The sequence below is a fragment of the Hyperolius riggenbachi genome, chromosome 10, assembly GCF_040937935.1.
Source record: "Hyperolius riggenbachi isolate aHypRig1 chromosome 10, aHypRig1.pri, whole genome shotgun sequence".
In the NCBI taxonomy this organism is placed as follows: Eukaryota; Metazoa; Chordata; class Amphibia; order Anura; family Hyperoliidae; genus Hyperolius; species Hyperolius riggenbachi.
The window spans coordinates 259949384-259966175 of NC_090655.1; the positions used below are offsets into that span (position 1 = coordinate 259949384).

Here is a 16792-nt window from a genome sequence, read left to right on the forward strand (position 1 = left end):
TCCCCACCCTCCCTCCCTGTGATGGTAAAAAACCAATCGGAATGTGAGACCGAAAAGATTCTAGACCCACATCCTAGGGGGGGGGGGGGGGGGGGGGTACTGTGAGGAAATGCAGAAAAGCCGCCGCGTGTACTGGCGGCAGGGCGGCTGATTCCGCGTCCAGCGCGGCGGTTTCCGCGCAGCAACGCATGTCTGGGTCGGCTGGGATCTCTGGTACACCTGGATGGAGAGCTACGCACGCGCGCGCCAGAAGTCAGGACCTTTATGCCAGCAGGAGATGTGTCAGCTGATCAGGATGATCTGCTGATTCCTACTGGACTCCTGATTGGCGGGGCGGCAGAGTCCTGCAACTATATATACAGCTTGCTTGTCAGTTGTTGGTTGTCTGCCGTTGCGATCACTACGTGGAAGCACTCAGACCTTAGTCAGATCCTACAGTGTGTTTGAACCAGGAGGACCTGGGAATTCACACTGAGCCAGATTACTTGTGTTATTATTCTGTTATACTTCAGACTAGTTCCAGGGTGTAGAGACCACGGACCTCACACCCAAGACTAGGGAACTTGTGTTATTATTCTGTTATACTTCAGACTAGTTCCAGGGTGTAGAGACCACGGACCTCACACCCAAAACTAGGGAACTTATGTTATTATTCTGTTATACTTCAGACTAGTTCCAGGGTGTAGAGACCACGGACCTCACACCCAAGACTAGGAAACTTGTGTTATTATTCTGTTATACTTCAGACTAGTTCCAGGGTGTAGAGACCACGCACCTCACACCCAAGACTAGGGAACTTGTGTTATTATTCTGTTAAACATCAGACTAGTTCCAGGGTGTAGAGACCACGGACCTCACACCCAAGACTAGGGAACTTATGTTATCATTCTGTTATACATCAGACTAGTTCCAGGGTGTAGAGACCACGGACCTCACACCCAAGACTAGGCATTGTTTGATATTTGTTATGACCTGTTGCTTTCCTGAATATCCCTCTGCTTGCTGATTTGGTACCATGCATATCTGATATACCATTGCCAAACCCTGCCTGCCCTGGATACCGAATCAGCCTTCTGTCTTTTGTACTTTGTCTGTCCGTGTGTTGCCGATCTGGCTTTCCCGACCTCAAGAGCTATCTCTCTCCACTTAAGAGATAGTCTCCAGATCTGTCAGTGACATCCACCTCCAGGTGTCACTCACTCTCTGGTCCTTCCTACCTTTAGCCTGACTCCACCCCTTGGGGAGTCTCATGCTGCTGGAAGGTTTCTGTACTCTCTATAGCAATACTTCCTGTACTGCCTAGGGCCACCTGCTCTTCAGATGGGTTACTCAAAATCATACTGTTACACCAAACACTCACTATATACTTAATTAGAAGTGTCCAGAGGTTAGCACTATATCTGTATTATTGGTGATTCTGCAGATCATCCATAATCAGGTATAGATCTGTATTCTTGGTGATACTGCAGATCACCAATAATCAGATTCTCTCTGCGAGCTGACACCGATCGTTACAATATTGCTTTACAAAATACCCCAAACCCCATTAAAAATGGGCCTATCTAGCGGTGCTAACATCCTAAGCTGTATCACAGCCGGCTGTGTCAATCACTCCGTTCACATTCACCACACATCCACACAATGGTAGTCTTTTGTCACTCCCGGGAGTTTTGATGGAAAGAAATTGCATGCAGCTAGTTGATTCCTCCACTCATTATTTTGCGACAAAATCAACTGTCCATGTGAAGATGAAGTTCCCTTTTTGCACTACCATTGTGTGGATGTGTGGTGAATGTGAACGGAGTGATTGACACAGCCGGCTGTGATACAGCTTAGGATGTTAGCACCGCTAGATAGGCCCATTTTTAATGGGGTTTGGGGTATTTTGTAAAGCAATATTTAATAAAGCTGAATTGTTTAGTAGACAATTGTGGTATTGGAATTGTGTGCATATATATGTTTGATCACAATTGGCTCCCCTATAAGGGTACAATATGCTAGTTATGAGTTTGGCGCAGGATATTGTTGGTGGAGGGAATCCAGTCCCACATCCCATAAACATATATTTTTATACCAAAATCTAATCTCCCAGTCCCTACACACTTTTGTTCCCATGGACACGTCTGATGTAGGCGGAATAGCTTACTCTTATTCTTTTAAGTTAGCCAATAAATGGTATCATATTGACTCAAACGCAGTACAATACTCTATTCGTACTGTAATATTAGATGGTTGAGTGCAGGTGATTCCACAGAGGCCGCAGTTAGTCTATTCACCACAAGATGGCGATCACACAGACAGGAAGTGAGGTAACAGCAGGAGGAGATGTTGCAGGAAGTGGAGAGAACATGCAGCTGGAAGAGGTAATTGTGTGATTGTTGTTAGAGATGGGAAGTTCGGATCTTTTCAATGATTTGGATTATTCGAATCGGATCATTGAAAAGATCCGGATCTTTGATCCGAATATCGGATCATTTTACAAGGGAAGCATTTGGGGGTGAAATGACTAGCAGGACAGGAGAAGGGGAGGGGGGTGGACACACAGAGAAGGGGAGAAGATGGACAGAGGGCAGGGAGTGGACAGAGAAGGGAGGAGGGACGAGCAGAGAGCAGAAATGTTTGCACACAATACCCACGTGCTGCAATCATATGCTTTACATATATTTCACCTATATGTCCATCTGTATACTTTGAATGCAAACGTCTCACAGTGAAGGAAAGCATTCCCCTTTTCTCACCTCAAACACATCATAAATTTAGGGAGAAGTGAAGTGCAGCTGTTTAGAGCAGAGTGCAGGAGGATCATATTGCACTGCAATCACAGTGCCTGCCCTGTTATTCTAACCCAGCACGCTGTCTGCAGAGTTACTGAGCTGTGCTTCTGAGCCAAAAGTTTCCCATTTGTTCACTATGCAGCACTGCACTACGGAACATACAGCCTAAAATCAGCAGCACATTATAGCCAGTATGTGTGCTCTACACATATCTGGCAGTGGCACCCATGTCCCCTCTCTCTCATCTACCTGTCCCTGCAAGGCTGGCTCCCCTCCAACTGAGCGATTCATCTTTGTTCTGCTTCCAGGACCCCCCTGCCCGCTGATAGGATATATGCTATAGCAGCATAGATGGCGCTATTGTGGCCAGGAACACGAAGAATCACTCGCGTCCCCAGCCTGTCAGCTCCTGTCACCGAAACAGGAAGTGGCTGCCGGCGGGGCCAGGAGGATCGGAGGGAGACGGCGAGGGCACCGGACAGCTGCAGGGGGCTATCAGAAGCCCTAGGTGAGTAAAACTCATTTTTTTTTGTTTGACTTAATGTGTCCCTTTAATATTGAGGATTTAAGGGACACCTCAGTCTCACACACTGCTTAACTGGTAGGGAATCCCTCCAGCGCATGGTGACAGTAGTATAAAGTAGACTTAGGTTTTGGTTTCTTCTTATGATTTTTTCCCTCTGATTTGGATCCAGACTCTGATGTCCAGTATCCTCTTTTTGGTTTATGATTTTTAACTTATTTGGTTCTATTTGGGCGAAATTCTGATTGTGAACAGTTAAAGATACAGGTATTGCCGGTTTTGAATTCCCCTTGGTCTCTGAGGTATTTAGTAAGTTTTTCTCTCTTCCACTTCCCTTTGAATGGGTATAAACTTTTTGTCTACTTTCTATGATTGGCTTTCTCCCCAGGGGCCGCTAACTGCAACTGGGTTTTGATACCACAAACTTCCTCAGTTATTTTATCGTGCTCTTTCTCTGAGTGAGCCAGTGCTACTCCATTTAGTATTTTGGTGTGCTCCAAATGGGCTGTCTTCCACTTCTCTACAAAGTCAAGGTCATCTCCATACTTGGCACCTACCTTATACTATTAAAATCCCCTTGATACATAACCTTTATCTTTATACCTTTTAAGTGAGGCTATGGTACAAAATATCCTCACAATTGTACAATAAAGTTGTTGTAGATCAGTGGAGGTCTTGGGCAGTGAGGTTTTAAGGAGCAGGATCTGTCCATTGTGTCCAGTTTCAGCAGATTGGACAGTGCCACCGGATGACCATATCCATTGTATCTCTGATGGGGAGAAGCCAATGTGCAGTCAGGAGCCACTGGTGTTGGGCAGTCCCACAGTGGGAGAGGTTGGAGTCTGCATAAAGATGATGGTGGGTGGGTCACAATTAGGGGTGGAGCCAGGTAACAAGGGGCGTGGCTGGTAGGACAGGCAGAGAAGATGGAGGCTGTAGCTGGAGATTGGTTGGGTTTCCTATGCTGCTTTGGTGCTGGTGTTGGCACTGCCCCAGCTGGGAGGTTTGTTGCTACGGCTCTTGGAGGGTTTGGGGTAAGTAGGTGATGGACAGGCCGGCTCAGGTATGGTCAGGATATGGAGCTGCAGTCCCATCTGCCTAGTTCATCAGGTGCCAGAGCCATAAGTAATGATAATTTATAGCTAATTAGCTGCAGGCCTCTGCTCCTATCTTCCTCTGTCTCCAGCTGTTCTCTCCTCACATCCTCATCCATCTACCGCTGCCGGCACTGCTGTAACCTCCCAGGAATGTGTGCATGGAGAGGAGGAGAGAAGCACCAGATGATGAGCAAGGCACACTGGGAGAGAGGACTGTGGCACTGAATGTGCAGGAGACCACAGCTTATAGGAAATTATCACCCCCTAGCTAATTATGTTCTTTTCTGTGCTCTGTTTATTACTGCTAATATCTTACAGCTATAATATGTTATCCTTCGCAGAACTGAGAACTAAACAAGAGACATATGTGAGAAGTGATCAACAGTCTATGGAGGAGGGTGACATGATGAGGACAAGTAAAGAGGAAAAAGAAGAGACATATGTGAGGAGTGATCAGCAGTCTATGGAGGAGGGTGACATGATGAGGACAATCAAAGAGGAAGAAGAAGAGACATATGTGAGGAGTGATCAGCAGTCAATGGAGGAGGGAGACATGATGAGGACAATCAAAGAGGAAGAAGAAGAGACATATGTGAGGAGTGATCAGCAGTCAATGGAGGAGGGAGACATGATGAGGACAAGTAAAGAGGAAGAAGAAGAGACACATGTGAGAAGTGATCAGCAGTTTGTGGAGGAGGGTGACATGAAGGGAACAATTAAAGAGAAAGAAGAAGAGACATATGTGAGGGGTGATCAGCAGTTTGTGGAGGAGGGTGACATGATGAGGACAAATAAAGAGGAAGAAGAAGATATGTATGTGAGGAGTGATCAGCAGCCAACGGAGGAGGAGAATATGATGAGAATTATTAAAAAGGAAGAACAAGATACATATGTGAGGAGTGATCAGCAGTCTATGGAGCGCTTAAGAATAAGAGTGATTAAAGAAGAAGAGGCCTCTGAAGTGAAGAGTGATAAGCAGCCTGCAGAGGAGGGTGACATGATGGGGACTACTATGGAGAAGAACACTCTTATAGAGGACAGAACAGGTGATATTGAATATTGTTAGTTACTGTGTCACTGCTCACAGACTGGCCATGTAAGGGGTTATGCTATGTACTCAGGTTACAGTTTTCGTTATCTAAAACTATCATTCCTATGGTGGCCATTATTGATACGATTCTTCAGACAATTTATTCTCTAATTTGATCCATAAAATGTATTGCTTCAAAGCATTTTTCGGATCGATTACATTAAAAGGAGCCTGAAGTGACTTTTAAAATTAAAAACAGATACCTAAGGAGAGGGAAGGCTCTGTGTCCTATAGTACAGTACAGTGCTGATCAGGCAAGGACTTTCCAACTCTGAGAGTCACTAAATTGTATTTTTAAATCATTACAGGCACACTGTGCAGTCACATTACACACATCACACCCCTATTACTTCTCACATTCCCTGTGTACATAATGTGTTTATACCTCATTACGGGCACACTGTGCAGTCACATTACACATCACGCCCCTATTACTTCTCACATTCCCTGTGTACATAGTGTGTTTATACCTCATTACGGGCACACTGTGCAGTCACATTACACATCACACCCCTATTACTCCTCACATTCCCTGTGTACATAGTGTGTTTATACCTCATTACAGCCACACTGTGCAGTCACATTACACATCACACCCCTATTACTTCTTACATTCCCTGTGTACATAGTGTGTTTATACTTCATTACAGGCACACTGTGCAGTCACATTACACACATCACACTCCTATTACTTCTCACATTCCCTGTGTACATAATGTGTTTATACCTTATTACAGGCACACTGTGCAGTCACATTACACATCACACCCCTATTACTCCTCACATTCCCTGTGTACATAGTGTGTTTATACTTCATTACAGGCACACTGTGCAGTCACATTACACACATCACACTCCTATTACTTCTCACATTCCCTGTGTACATAATGTGTTTATACCTTATTACAGGCACACTGTGCAGTCACATTACACATCACACCCCTATTACTCCTCACATTCCCTGTGTACATAGTGTGTTTATACCTCATTACAGCCACACTGTGCAGTCACATTACACATCACACCCCTATTACTTCTCACATTCCCTGGGTACATAGTGTGTTTATACTTCATTACAGGCACACTGTGCAGTCACATTACACACATCACACCCCTATTACTTCTTACATTCCCTGTGTACATAGTGTGTTTATACTTCATTACAGGCACACTGTGCAGTCACATTACACACATCACACCCCTATTACTTCTCACATTCCCTGTGTACATAGTGTGTTTATACCTCATTACAGGCACACTGTGCAGTCACATTACACACATCACACCTCTGTTACTTCTCACATTCCCTGTGTGCATAGTGTGTTTGTACCTCATTACAGGCACACTGTGCAGTCACATTACACACATCACACCCCTATTACTTCTCACATTCCCTGTGTACATAGTGTGTTTATACCTCATTACAGGCACACTGTGCAGTCACATTACACATCACACCCCTATTACTTCTCACATTCCCTGTGTACATAGTGTGTTTATACTTCATTACAGGCACACTGTGCAGTCACTTTACACACATCACACCCCTATTACTTCTCACATTCCCTGTGTACATAGTGTGTTTATACCTCATTACAGGCACACTGTGCAGTCACATTACACACATCACACCTCTATTACTTCTCACATAAAGTACAACACCACCTGCTCCCTCACATATCCCTGTTGATCCAGAGGAAGGCGAAAAAACCCTTATAAGGCATGGTCCAATTAGCCCCTAAAGGGAAAAATTCCTTCCCTACTCCAGATGGCAATCAGATAAAATCCCTGGATCAACATCATTAGGCATTACCTAGTAATTGTAGCCATGGATGTCTTTCAACGCAAGGAAAGCATCTAAGCCCCCTTTAAATGCAGGTATAGAGTTTGCCATAACGACTTCCTGTGGCAATGCATTCCACATCTTAATCACTCTTACTGTAAAGAACCCTTTCCTAAATAAATGGCTAAAACGTTTTTCCTCCATGCGCAGATCATGTCCTCTAGTCCTTTGAGAAGGCCTAGGGACAAAAAGCTCATCCGCCAAGCTATTATATTGCCCTCTGATGTATTTATACATGTTAATTAGATCCCCTCTAATGCGTCTTTTCTCTAGACTAAATAAACCCAGTTTATCTCTTTCTTGATAAGTGAGACCTTCCATCCCACATATCAATTTTGTTGCTCGTCGCTGCACCTGCTCTACACATCACACCTCTATTACTTCTCACATTTCCTGTGTACATAGTGTGTTTATACCTCATTACAGGCACACTGTGCAGTCACATTACACACATCACACCCCTATTACTTCTCACATTCCCTGTGTACATAGTGTGTTTATACCTCATTACAGGCACACTTGTGCAGTCACATTACACATCACACCCCTATTACTTCTCACATTCCCTGTGTACATAGTGTGTTTATACCTCGTTACAGTCACACTGTGCAGTCACTTTACACCCCCTATTACTTCTTACATTCCCTGTGTACATAGTGTGTTTATACCTCATTACAGGCACACTGTGCAGTCACATCACACATCACACCCCTATTACTTCTCACATTCCCTGTGTACATAGTGTGCTTATACCTCATTACAGGCACACTGTGCAGTCACATTACACATCACACCCCTATTACTTCTCACATTCCCTGTGTACATAGTGTGTTTATACCTCATTACAGGCACACTGTGCAGTCACATTACACATCACACCCCTATTACTTCTTACATTCCCTGTGTACATAGTGTGTTTATACTTCATTACAGGCACACTGTGCAGTCACATTACACACATCACACCCCTATTACTTCTCACATTCCCTGTGTACATAGTGTGTTTATACCTCATTACAGGCACACTGTGCAGTCACATTACACACATCACACCTCTGTTACTTCTCACATTCCCTGTGTGCATAGTGTGTTTGTACCTCATTACAGGCACACTGTGCAGTCACATTACACACATCACACCCCTATTACTTCTCACATTCCCTGTGTACATAGTGTGTTTATACCTCATTACAGGCACACTGTGCAGTCACATTACACATCACACCCCTATTACTTCTCACATTCCCTGTGTACATAGTGTGTTTATACTTCATTACAGGCACACTGTGCAGTCACTTTACACACATCACACCCCTATTACTTCTCACATTCCCTGTGTACATAGTGTGTTTATACCTCATTACAGGCACACTGTGCAGTCACATTACACACATCACACCTCTATTACTTCTCACATAAAGTACAACACCACCTGCTCCCTCACATATCCCTGTTGATCCAGAGGAAGGCGAAAAAACCCTTATAAGGCATGGTCCAATTAGCCCCTAAAGGGAAAAATTCCTTCCCTACTCCAGATGGCAATCAGATAAAATCCCTGGATCAACATCATTAGGCATTACCTAGTAATTGTAGCCATGGATGTCTTTCAACGCAAGGAAAGCATCTAAGCCCCCTTTAAATGCAGGTATAGAGTTTGCCATAACGACTTCCTGTGGCAATGCATTCCACATCTTAATCACTCTTACTGTAAAGAACCCTTTCCTAAATAAATGGCTAAAACGTTTTTCCTCCATGCGCAGATCATGTCCTCTAGTCCTTTGAGAAGGCCTAGGGACAAAAAGCTCATCCGCCAAGCTATTATATTGCCCTCTGATGTATTTATACATGTTAATTAGATCCCCTCTAATGCGTCTTTTCTCTAGACTAAATAAACCCAGTTTATCTCTTTCTTGATAAGTGAGACCTTCCATCCCACATATCAATTTTGTTGCTCGTCGCTGCACCTGCTCTACACATCACACCTCTATTACTTCTCACATTTCCTGTGTACATAGTGTGTTTATACCTCATTACAGGCACACTGTGCAGTCACATTACACACATCACACCCCTATTACTTCTCACATTCCCTGTGTACATAGTGTGTTTATACCTCATTACAGGCACACTTGTGCAGTCACATTACACATCACACCCCTATTACTTCTCACATTCCCTGTGTACATAGTGTGTTTATACCTCGTTACAGTCACACTGTGCAGTCACTTTACACCCCCTATTACTTCTTACATTCCCTGTGTACATAGTGTGTTTATACCTCATTACAGGCACACTGTGCAGTCACATCACACATCACACCCCTATTACTTCTCACATTCCCTGTGTACATAGTGTGCTTATACCTCATTACAGGCACACTGTGCAGTCACATTACACATCACACCCCTATTACTTCTCACATTCCCTGTGTACATAGTGTGTTTATACCTCATTACAGGCACACTGTGCAGTCACATTACACATCACACCCCTATTACTTCTTACATTCCCTGTGTACATAGTGTGTTTATACTTCATTACAGGCACACTGTGCAGTCACATTACACACATCACACCCCTATTACTTCTCACATTCCCTGTGTACATAGTGTGTTTATACCTCATTACAGGCACACTGTGCAGTCACATTACACACATCACACCTCTGTTACTTCTCACATTCCCTGTGTGCATAGTGTGTTTGTACCTCATTACAGGCACACTGTGCAGTCACATTACACACATCACACCCCTATTACTTCTCACATTCCCTGTGTACATAGTGTGTTTATACCTCATTACAGGCACACTGTGCAGTCACATTACACATCACACCCCTATTACTTCTCACATTCCCTGTGTACATAGTGTGTTTATACTTCATTACAGGCACACTGTGCAGTCACTTTACACACATCACACCCCTATTACTTCTCACATTCCCTGTGTACATAGTGTGTTTATACCTCATTACAGGCACACTGTGCAGTCACATTACACACATCACACCTCTATTACTTCTCACATAAAGTACAACACCACTTGCTCCCTCACATATCCCTGTTGATCCAGAGGAAGGCGAAAAAACCCTTATAAGGCATGGTCCAATTAGCCCCTAAAGGGAAAAATTCCTTCCCTACTCCAGATGGCAATCAGATAAAATCCCTGGATCAACATCATTAGGCATTACCTAGTAATTGTAGCCATGGATGTCTTTCAACGCAAGGAAAGCATCTAAGCCCCCTTTAAATGCAGGTATAGAGTTTGCCATAACGACTTCCTGTGGCAATGCATTCCACATCTTAATCACTCTTACTGTAAAGAACCCTTTCCTAAATAAATGGCTAAAACGTTTTTCCTCCATGCGCAGATCATGTCCTCTAGTCCTTTGAGAAGGCCTAGGGACAAAAAGCTCATCCGCCAAGCTATTATATTGCCCTCTAATGTATTTATACATGTTAATTAGATCCCCTCTAATGCGTCTTTTCTCTAGACTAAATAAACCCAGTTTATCTCTTTCTTGATAAGTGAGACCTTCCATCCCACATATCAATTTTGTTGCTCGTCGCTGCACCTGCTCTACACATCACACCTCTATTACTTCTCACATTTCCTGTGTACATAGTGTGTTTATACCTCATTACAGGCACACTGTGCAGTCACATTACACACATCACACCCCTATTACTTCTCACATTCCCTGTGTACATAGTGTGTTTATACCTCATTACAGGCACACTTGTGCAGTCACATTACACATCACACCCCTATTACTTCTCACATTCCCTGTGTACATAGTGTGTTTATACCTCGTTACAGTCACACTGTGCAGTCACTTTACACCCCCTATTACTTCTTACATTCCCTGTGTACATAGTGTGTTTATACCTCATTACAGGCACACTGTGCAGTCACATCACACATCACACCCCTATTACTTCTCACATTCCCCTGTGTACATAGTGTGTTTATACCTCATTACAGGCACACTTGTGCAGTCACATTACACATCACACCCCTATTACTTCTCACATTCCCTGTGTACATAGTGTGTTTATACCTCATTACAGGCACACTGTGCAGTCACATCACACATCACACCCCTATTACTTCTCACATTCCCCTGTGTACATAGTGTGTTTATACCTCATTACAGGCACACTTGTGCAGTCACATTACACATCACACCCCTATTACTTCTCACATTCCCTGTGTACATAGTGTGTTTATACCTCATTACAGGCACACTGTGCAGTCACATCACACATCACACCCCTATTACTTCTCACATTCCCTGTGTACATAGTGTGTTTATACCTCATTACAGGCACACTTGTGCAGTCACATTACACATCACACCCCTATTACTTCTCACATTCCCTGTGTACATAGTGTGTTTATACCTCGTTACAGTCACACTGTGCAGTCACTTTACACCCCCTATTACTTCTTACATTCCCTGTGTACATAGTGTGTTTATACCTCATTACAGGCACACTGTGCAGTCACATCACACATCACACCCCTATTACTTCTCACATTCCCTGTGTACATAGTGTGCTTATACCTCATTACAGGCACACTGTGCAGTCACATTACACATCACACCCCTATTACTTCTCACATTCCCTGTGTACATAGTGTGTTTATACCTCATTACAGGCACACTGTGCAGTCACATTACACACATCACACCCATATTACTTCTCACATCACCTGTGTACATAGTGTGTTTATACCTCATTACAGGCACACTGTGCAGTCACATTACACATCACACCTTATTACTTCTTACATTCCCTGTGTACATAGTGTGTTTATACCTCATTACAGGCACACTGTGCAGCAACATTACACACATCACACCCCTATTACTTCTCACATTCCCTGTGTACATAGTGTGTTTATACCTCATTACAGGCACACTGTGCAGTCACATTACACATCACACCCCTATTACTTCCATTACTTTAAAAGGGTATCAAATATATTAACCATTTATATCTACATGATCACTTTAAAACAAGGGCCCAACTGGCAGAAGAGTTTCATCTCCCTTCCCAGTCCTGTTTTAGATACTACCAAATTTGCCATGCTGCTGCTTTGCAGTTTGGAGGGCAAACAGTCTTAAGGGCTCCTGGAAAGGTAGAGTGCTGGTTTCTAGACAAGGACTCAAATAAACTTATATCCAGATATTATTCTAAATTGATAGACTATAAATATACCCAGAGGGAACTCGGAGTTAGAACTACAAGATGTAAAATCTAGAGTACCTCAGCGCAATGGATGTATAGTATGCCCACTTCAAGCAAAGGTGGCCACAGTACCTGTTCCTGAAGTTTCCCACCTCTAGGAATATACGTGCTGTGTTCGCAAAGGGGCCAACTCTTGCTGTAATCCGGACAACCAAAAGTGCGGCTGGCAGTTAGCTGAATAGTTCCAGATCCGCTCCGTGAGTGTTGTAAAGCAATCACGCTGGACGGCTCTCCTGATCATGTGATCCACGCTCCTTCTGGTTATTGCTTCCCCATGCGTTCCACAGGCGTCCCTTGCAAGGAGAGGGCGGTGTGGCTGTAGGGAGAACAGAGAAACAATAGTGCACACCGTGGGAGCAAATAGACCATGCGCAGGGATCCACTTACTGGGAAATTCTTCTTTAACCTGCTGAGCGGTCTGGACGAGCTCAGCTCGTCCAGTACCGCCGGAGCCTGCCGCTCAGGCCCTGCTGGGCCGATTTGGCTCAAATAAAAAGCAGCACACGCAGCCGGCACTTTGCCAGCCGCGTGTGCTGCCTGATCGCCGCCGCGAGCAGCGGCGAAAGAGGGTCCCCCCAGCCGCCTGAGCCCAGCGTAGCCGGAACAAAAAGTTCCGGCCAGCGCTAAGGGCTGGATCGGAGGCGGCTGACGTCAGGACGTCGGCTGACGTCGATGACGTCACTCCGCTCGTCGCTATGGCGATGATGTAAGCAAAACAAGGAAGGCCGCTCATTGCGGCCTTCCTTGTTTATTCTGGGCGCCGGAGGCGATCGGAAGATCGCCTCCGGAGCGCCCTCTAGTGGGCTTTCATGCAGCCAACTTTCAGTTGGCTGCATGAAATAGTTTTTTTTTTATTAAAAAAAAACCCTCCCGCAGCCGCCCTGGCGATCTTAATAGAACGCCAGGCAGGTTAATAGCATATATTGCAAAGTAGCCACCACTACCCGACTCGAGTTTCGGCTCTCGCCTTCATCAGCCCCTACATACATAGGAGGTTACTTTTATTAACATAACTCCTCCCTTCACACATTGGCAAGGAGTTTAAAGTGCAAAGTGTATACAGTTACATAATAAAATAAAAACAATTGTGCAAATCACATAACAACAACAACAGATTTAAAGGGACAGTAAAAATATCCACCAATTTCACTCATCTCTTATAAAACAGTTCAATTCAATATTGGCATTCAAACCATTTGGTGACAGACTCTGCAATTGGAATATCCAGCGAGTCTCTAGCTGGGAAAGCCCTTTAATCACATTGCCACGCCTCCAATGGGGTTTGATCAGATCTACTCCATAGCACCTTATACCTGCTGGTTCCCTGTTGTGAAACTTGGAGATACAAGATGGGGGGGGGGGGGGGGGGCATCTCATTGGAGGATTGGCTGGACTTTGAACATAACTAAATGAAAACTTATTTGCTCACGGGATAAGCTGATTCAGATACGCTGGTTTCATCAAATTTCTAATACACCTTTTTGACTGCGTAAGTTTAAGCTCAGCGGATCGTTTAGAAACATCCTTATCAGTCCGCCGACAGCACGTACACACGCACTACTGTCGCCTGAAAGTCCGCCCAGCGGGAGGGTCTGACGCACCCGTCGTTGGCGGATGTAGTGCGCATGTACGCACCTTAAGATATGTCTTCTAGGCCTGGTTGAAAATCTTCCATATGTGCTCGCAAAAAACTGTTATTGCATTTGTTGTTCTTCTATGCCAGGAAAACAATTGTACTGGAATGGAAGAAAAATTCAGAACCCCCGCTTACTACCTGGACCAATCTGATTAATGCTGTTTTCGCCCTTCTAAGCTTACTTGGTAACTACAGGGCTCCCATTTGAAATTTCTTACAGTTTGGGACCCTGGTTAAAATGTTCTGAATTGGTGTCTCCCATCCATGACATTACTTCTAGTAGTATTGATACTCTATTGACTATACAGTGTTACCTGACAATTGTCTGCTGCTTGCATAATGTTCCTCATCCATGTATACTTGTATGATATGATCATGCCTTGGTCATGCTGGTGGGTCTGATCTATTTTTATCATATTCCATTAACTGCTCTCCTTATGGTCTCTGTATTTGGTCTTCTGTATTGTATGGATTGAACTCCTACCTACCATTTTCCATTCTGTGAATAAAAATGCAAAAAACATGATATGTTATCTGGCCCATTTCCAGACTGCATACACTTTGCATCAACTTGGTATTATCAGCAGCGCACTGACCATCCCTAATGATGATTGTTCATCTCCTCAGAATTCTCTAACAGGAAGTGATGATGTTTCTCTATTTGCAGGGTGGAGTCCCGGCATTAGGAACCTCTCAGAGACTCGTCTCTCTGTATCCACAGACTGTACAATGGATGATGATGACATTGGACAAGAGTTTCCTGCAGATATCCTGGTTACCCCAAATATTCCCCCAGACTCTCCTGACCTGTCTATCCCTAAGGGGCCTCATACCCAGCACAGCTCTCGCCCTGCTGGAGGGTCTTATTCCTGTTCCATGTGTGGGAAATGTTTTGTTCAGAAATCACATCTTGTCAGACATGAGAAAACTCACACTGGTGAGAAGCCGTATTCATGTTTTGAGTGTGGGAAATGTTTTACACAGAAATCAGACCTTGTCAGACATGAGAAATCTCACACTAGTGAGATCTATTCATGTGCTGAGTGTGGGAAATGTTTTCTACATATGTCAAGTCTTGTCGGACATGAGAGGTCTCACACTGGTGAGAAGCCCTTTTCATGTGCTGAGTGTGGGAAACGTTTTGTTCGGAAATCACAACTCGTCATACATGAAAGATCTCACACTGGTGAAAAGCCTTATTCATGTGCTGAGTGTGAGAAATGTTTCAGACAGATATCACATCTTGTCAGACATGAGAGGTCTCACACTGGAGAGAAGCCCTATTCATGTGCGGAGTGTCGGAAACGTTTTGTTCGGAAATCACAACTTGTCATACATGAGAGATCTCACACTGGTGAGAAGCCTTTTTCCTGTGCTGAGTGTGGGAAATGTTTTGTTCAAAAATCAAATCTTCTCAGACATGAGAGATCCCACACTGGTGAGAAGCACAATTTATGTAGAGAGTGTGGAAAACGTTTTGCCTCTAAAGCAGGCCTTATATGTCATGAGAGAAGACACACTGGTGAGAAGCCCTATTTATGTGCTGAGTGTGGGAAATGTTTTATACAGAAATCAAACCTTGTCAGTCATGAGAGATCTCACACTGGTGTAAAGCCCTATTCATGTGCTGAGTGTGGGAAATGTTTTGGGCGTAATTTAGACCTTGTAAAACATGAGAGAGCTCACACTGGTGAGAAGCCCTATTCATGTGCTGAGTGTGGGAAATGTTTTGGCTTTAAATCTCATCTTGTCACACATGAGAGATCTCACAATGGTAAAAAGCTCTATTCATGTACTGAGTGTGGGAAATGTTGTAGATGTAAATCAAACTTTGTCAAACATGAGAGGTCTCTGGTGTGAAGTTCTATCCATGTACTGAGTGTGGGAAATGTTTTATAGAGAAAGGAAAGCTTGTCAGACATGAGAGATCTCACACTGGTGAGAAGCCCTATTCATGTAAAGATTGTGAGAAATGTTTTGCATCTAAAACAGGCCTTTATTCATCATGAGAGATCTCACACTGGTGTGAAGTTCTATTCATGTACCAAGTGTGAGAAATGTTTTGGGCATAAATCAGACCTTGCCAGTCATGAGAGATCTCACACTGGTGACAAGCCCTAAGCATGTGTTGTGTATGGGAAATGTATTGTTTGGAAATCACTGCTCGTCATACATTTGTGTTGAATGTGGGAAATGTTTTGGCCTTAAAGGACACCCGAAGCAAAAATAAACTAATGAAACAAATGATTGTACCTATCTTCCTTCTCCTAAAAATGACTTTTCGAGATATTTCAAAGTTTTTATTTTATGTTTAAATCTACTTTTTAAGTTTTAACTGTTTTATTGATTTTGCTCAATTACACATTCATTAAAGTATGCCAGAGCTAAAATCTATGAACTATAGACCCTTTTTATCTCTATCCTGCTCTCAGAATCCATGTCCTGCTGGGCAAAGTAAACAAAAAAGGAACACAAGCATAGTTATTAGTGTGCTAGGCACTGTACATACACATGTCTATCTCATCATGTCACATTTCAGTTGTGGTATCCTATAAGTGGTCTGCTTGCAAAATG

The 16792-nt window shown here is 43.7% G+C and overlaps 1 protein-coding gene across 1 annotated transcript; it reads left to right on the forward strand.

The window, feature by feature from the left end:
- Positions 1 to 2320: 2320 nt before the first annotated feature.
- Positions 2321 to 16462, forward strand: LOC137536533 (zinc finger protein 436-like). The gene is made up of 3 exons (XM_068258749.1): positions 2321 to 2363; positions 4736 to 5440; positions 14886 to 16462. The coding sequence occupies exons 2-3, from the start codon at positions 4783 to 4785 to the stop codon at positions 16076 to 16078; spliced, it is 1851 nt and encodes a 616-aa protein (XP_068114850.1). The 5' UTR covers positions 2321 to 2363; positions 4736 to 4782; the 3' UTR covers positions 16079 to 16462.
- The last annotated feature ends 330 nt before the right edge of the window (positions 16463 to 16792 follow it).

What these genes read in the sequence shown, in the direction of transcription:
- LOC137536533 (XM_068258749.1), top strand. Translation starts at nt 4,783, where the DNA reads ATGGAGGAGGGTGACATGATGAGGACAAGTAAAGAGGAAAAAGAAGAG. An exon ending in TCTTATAGAGGACAGAACAG is followed by an intron (nt 5,441 to 14,885) that starts GTGATATTGAAT and finishes CTCTATTTGCAG; the next exon opens with GGTGGAGTCCCGGCATTAGG.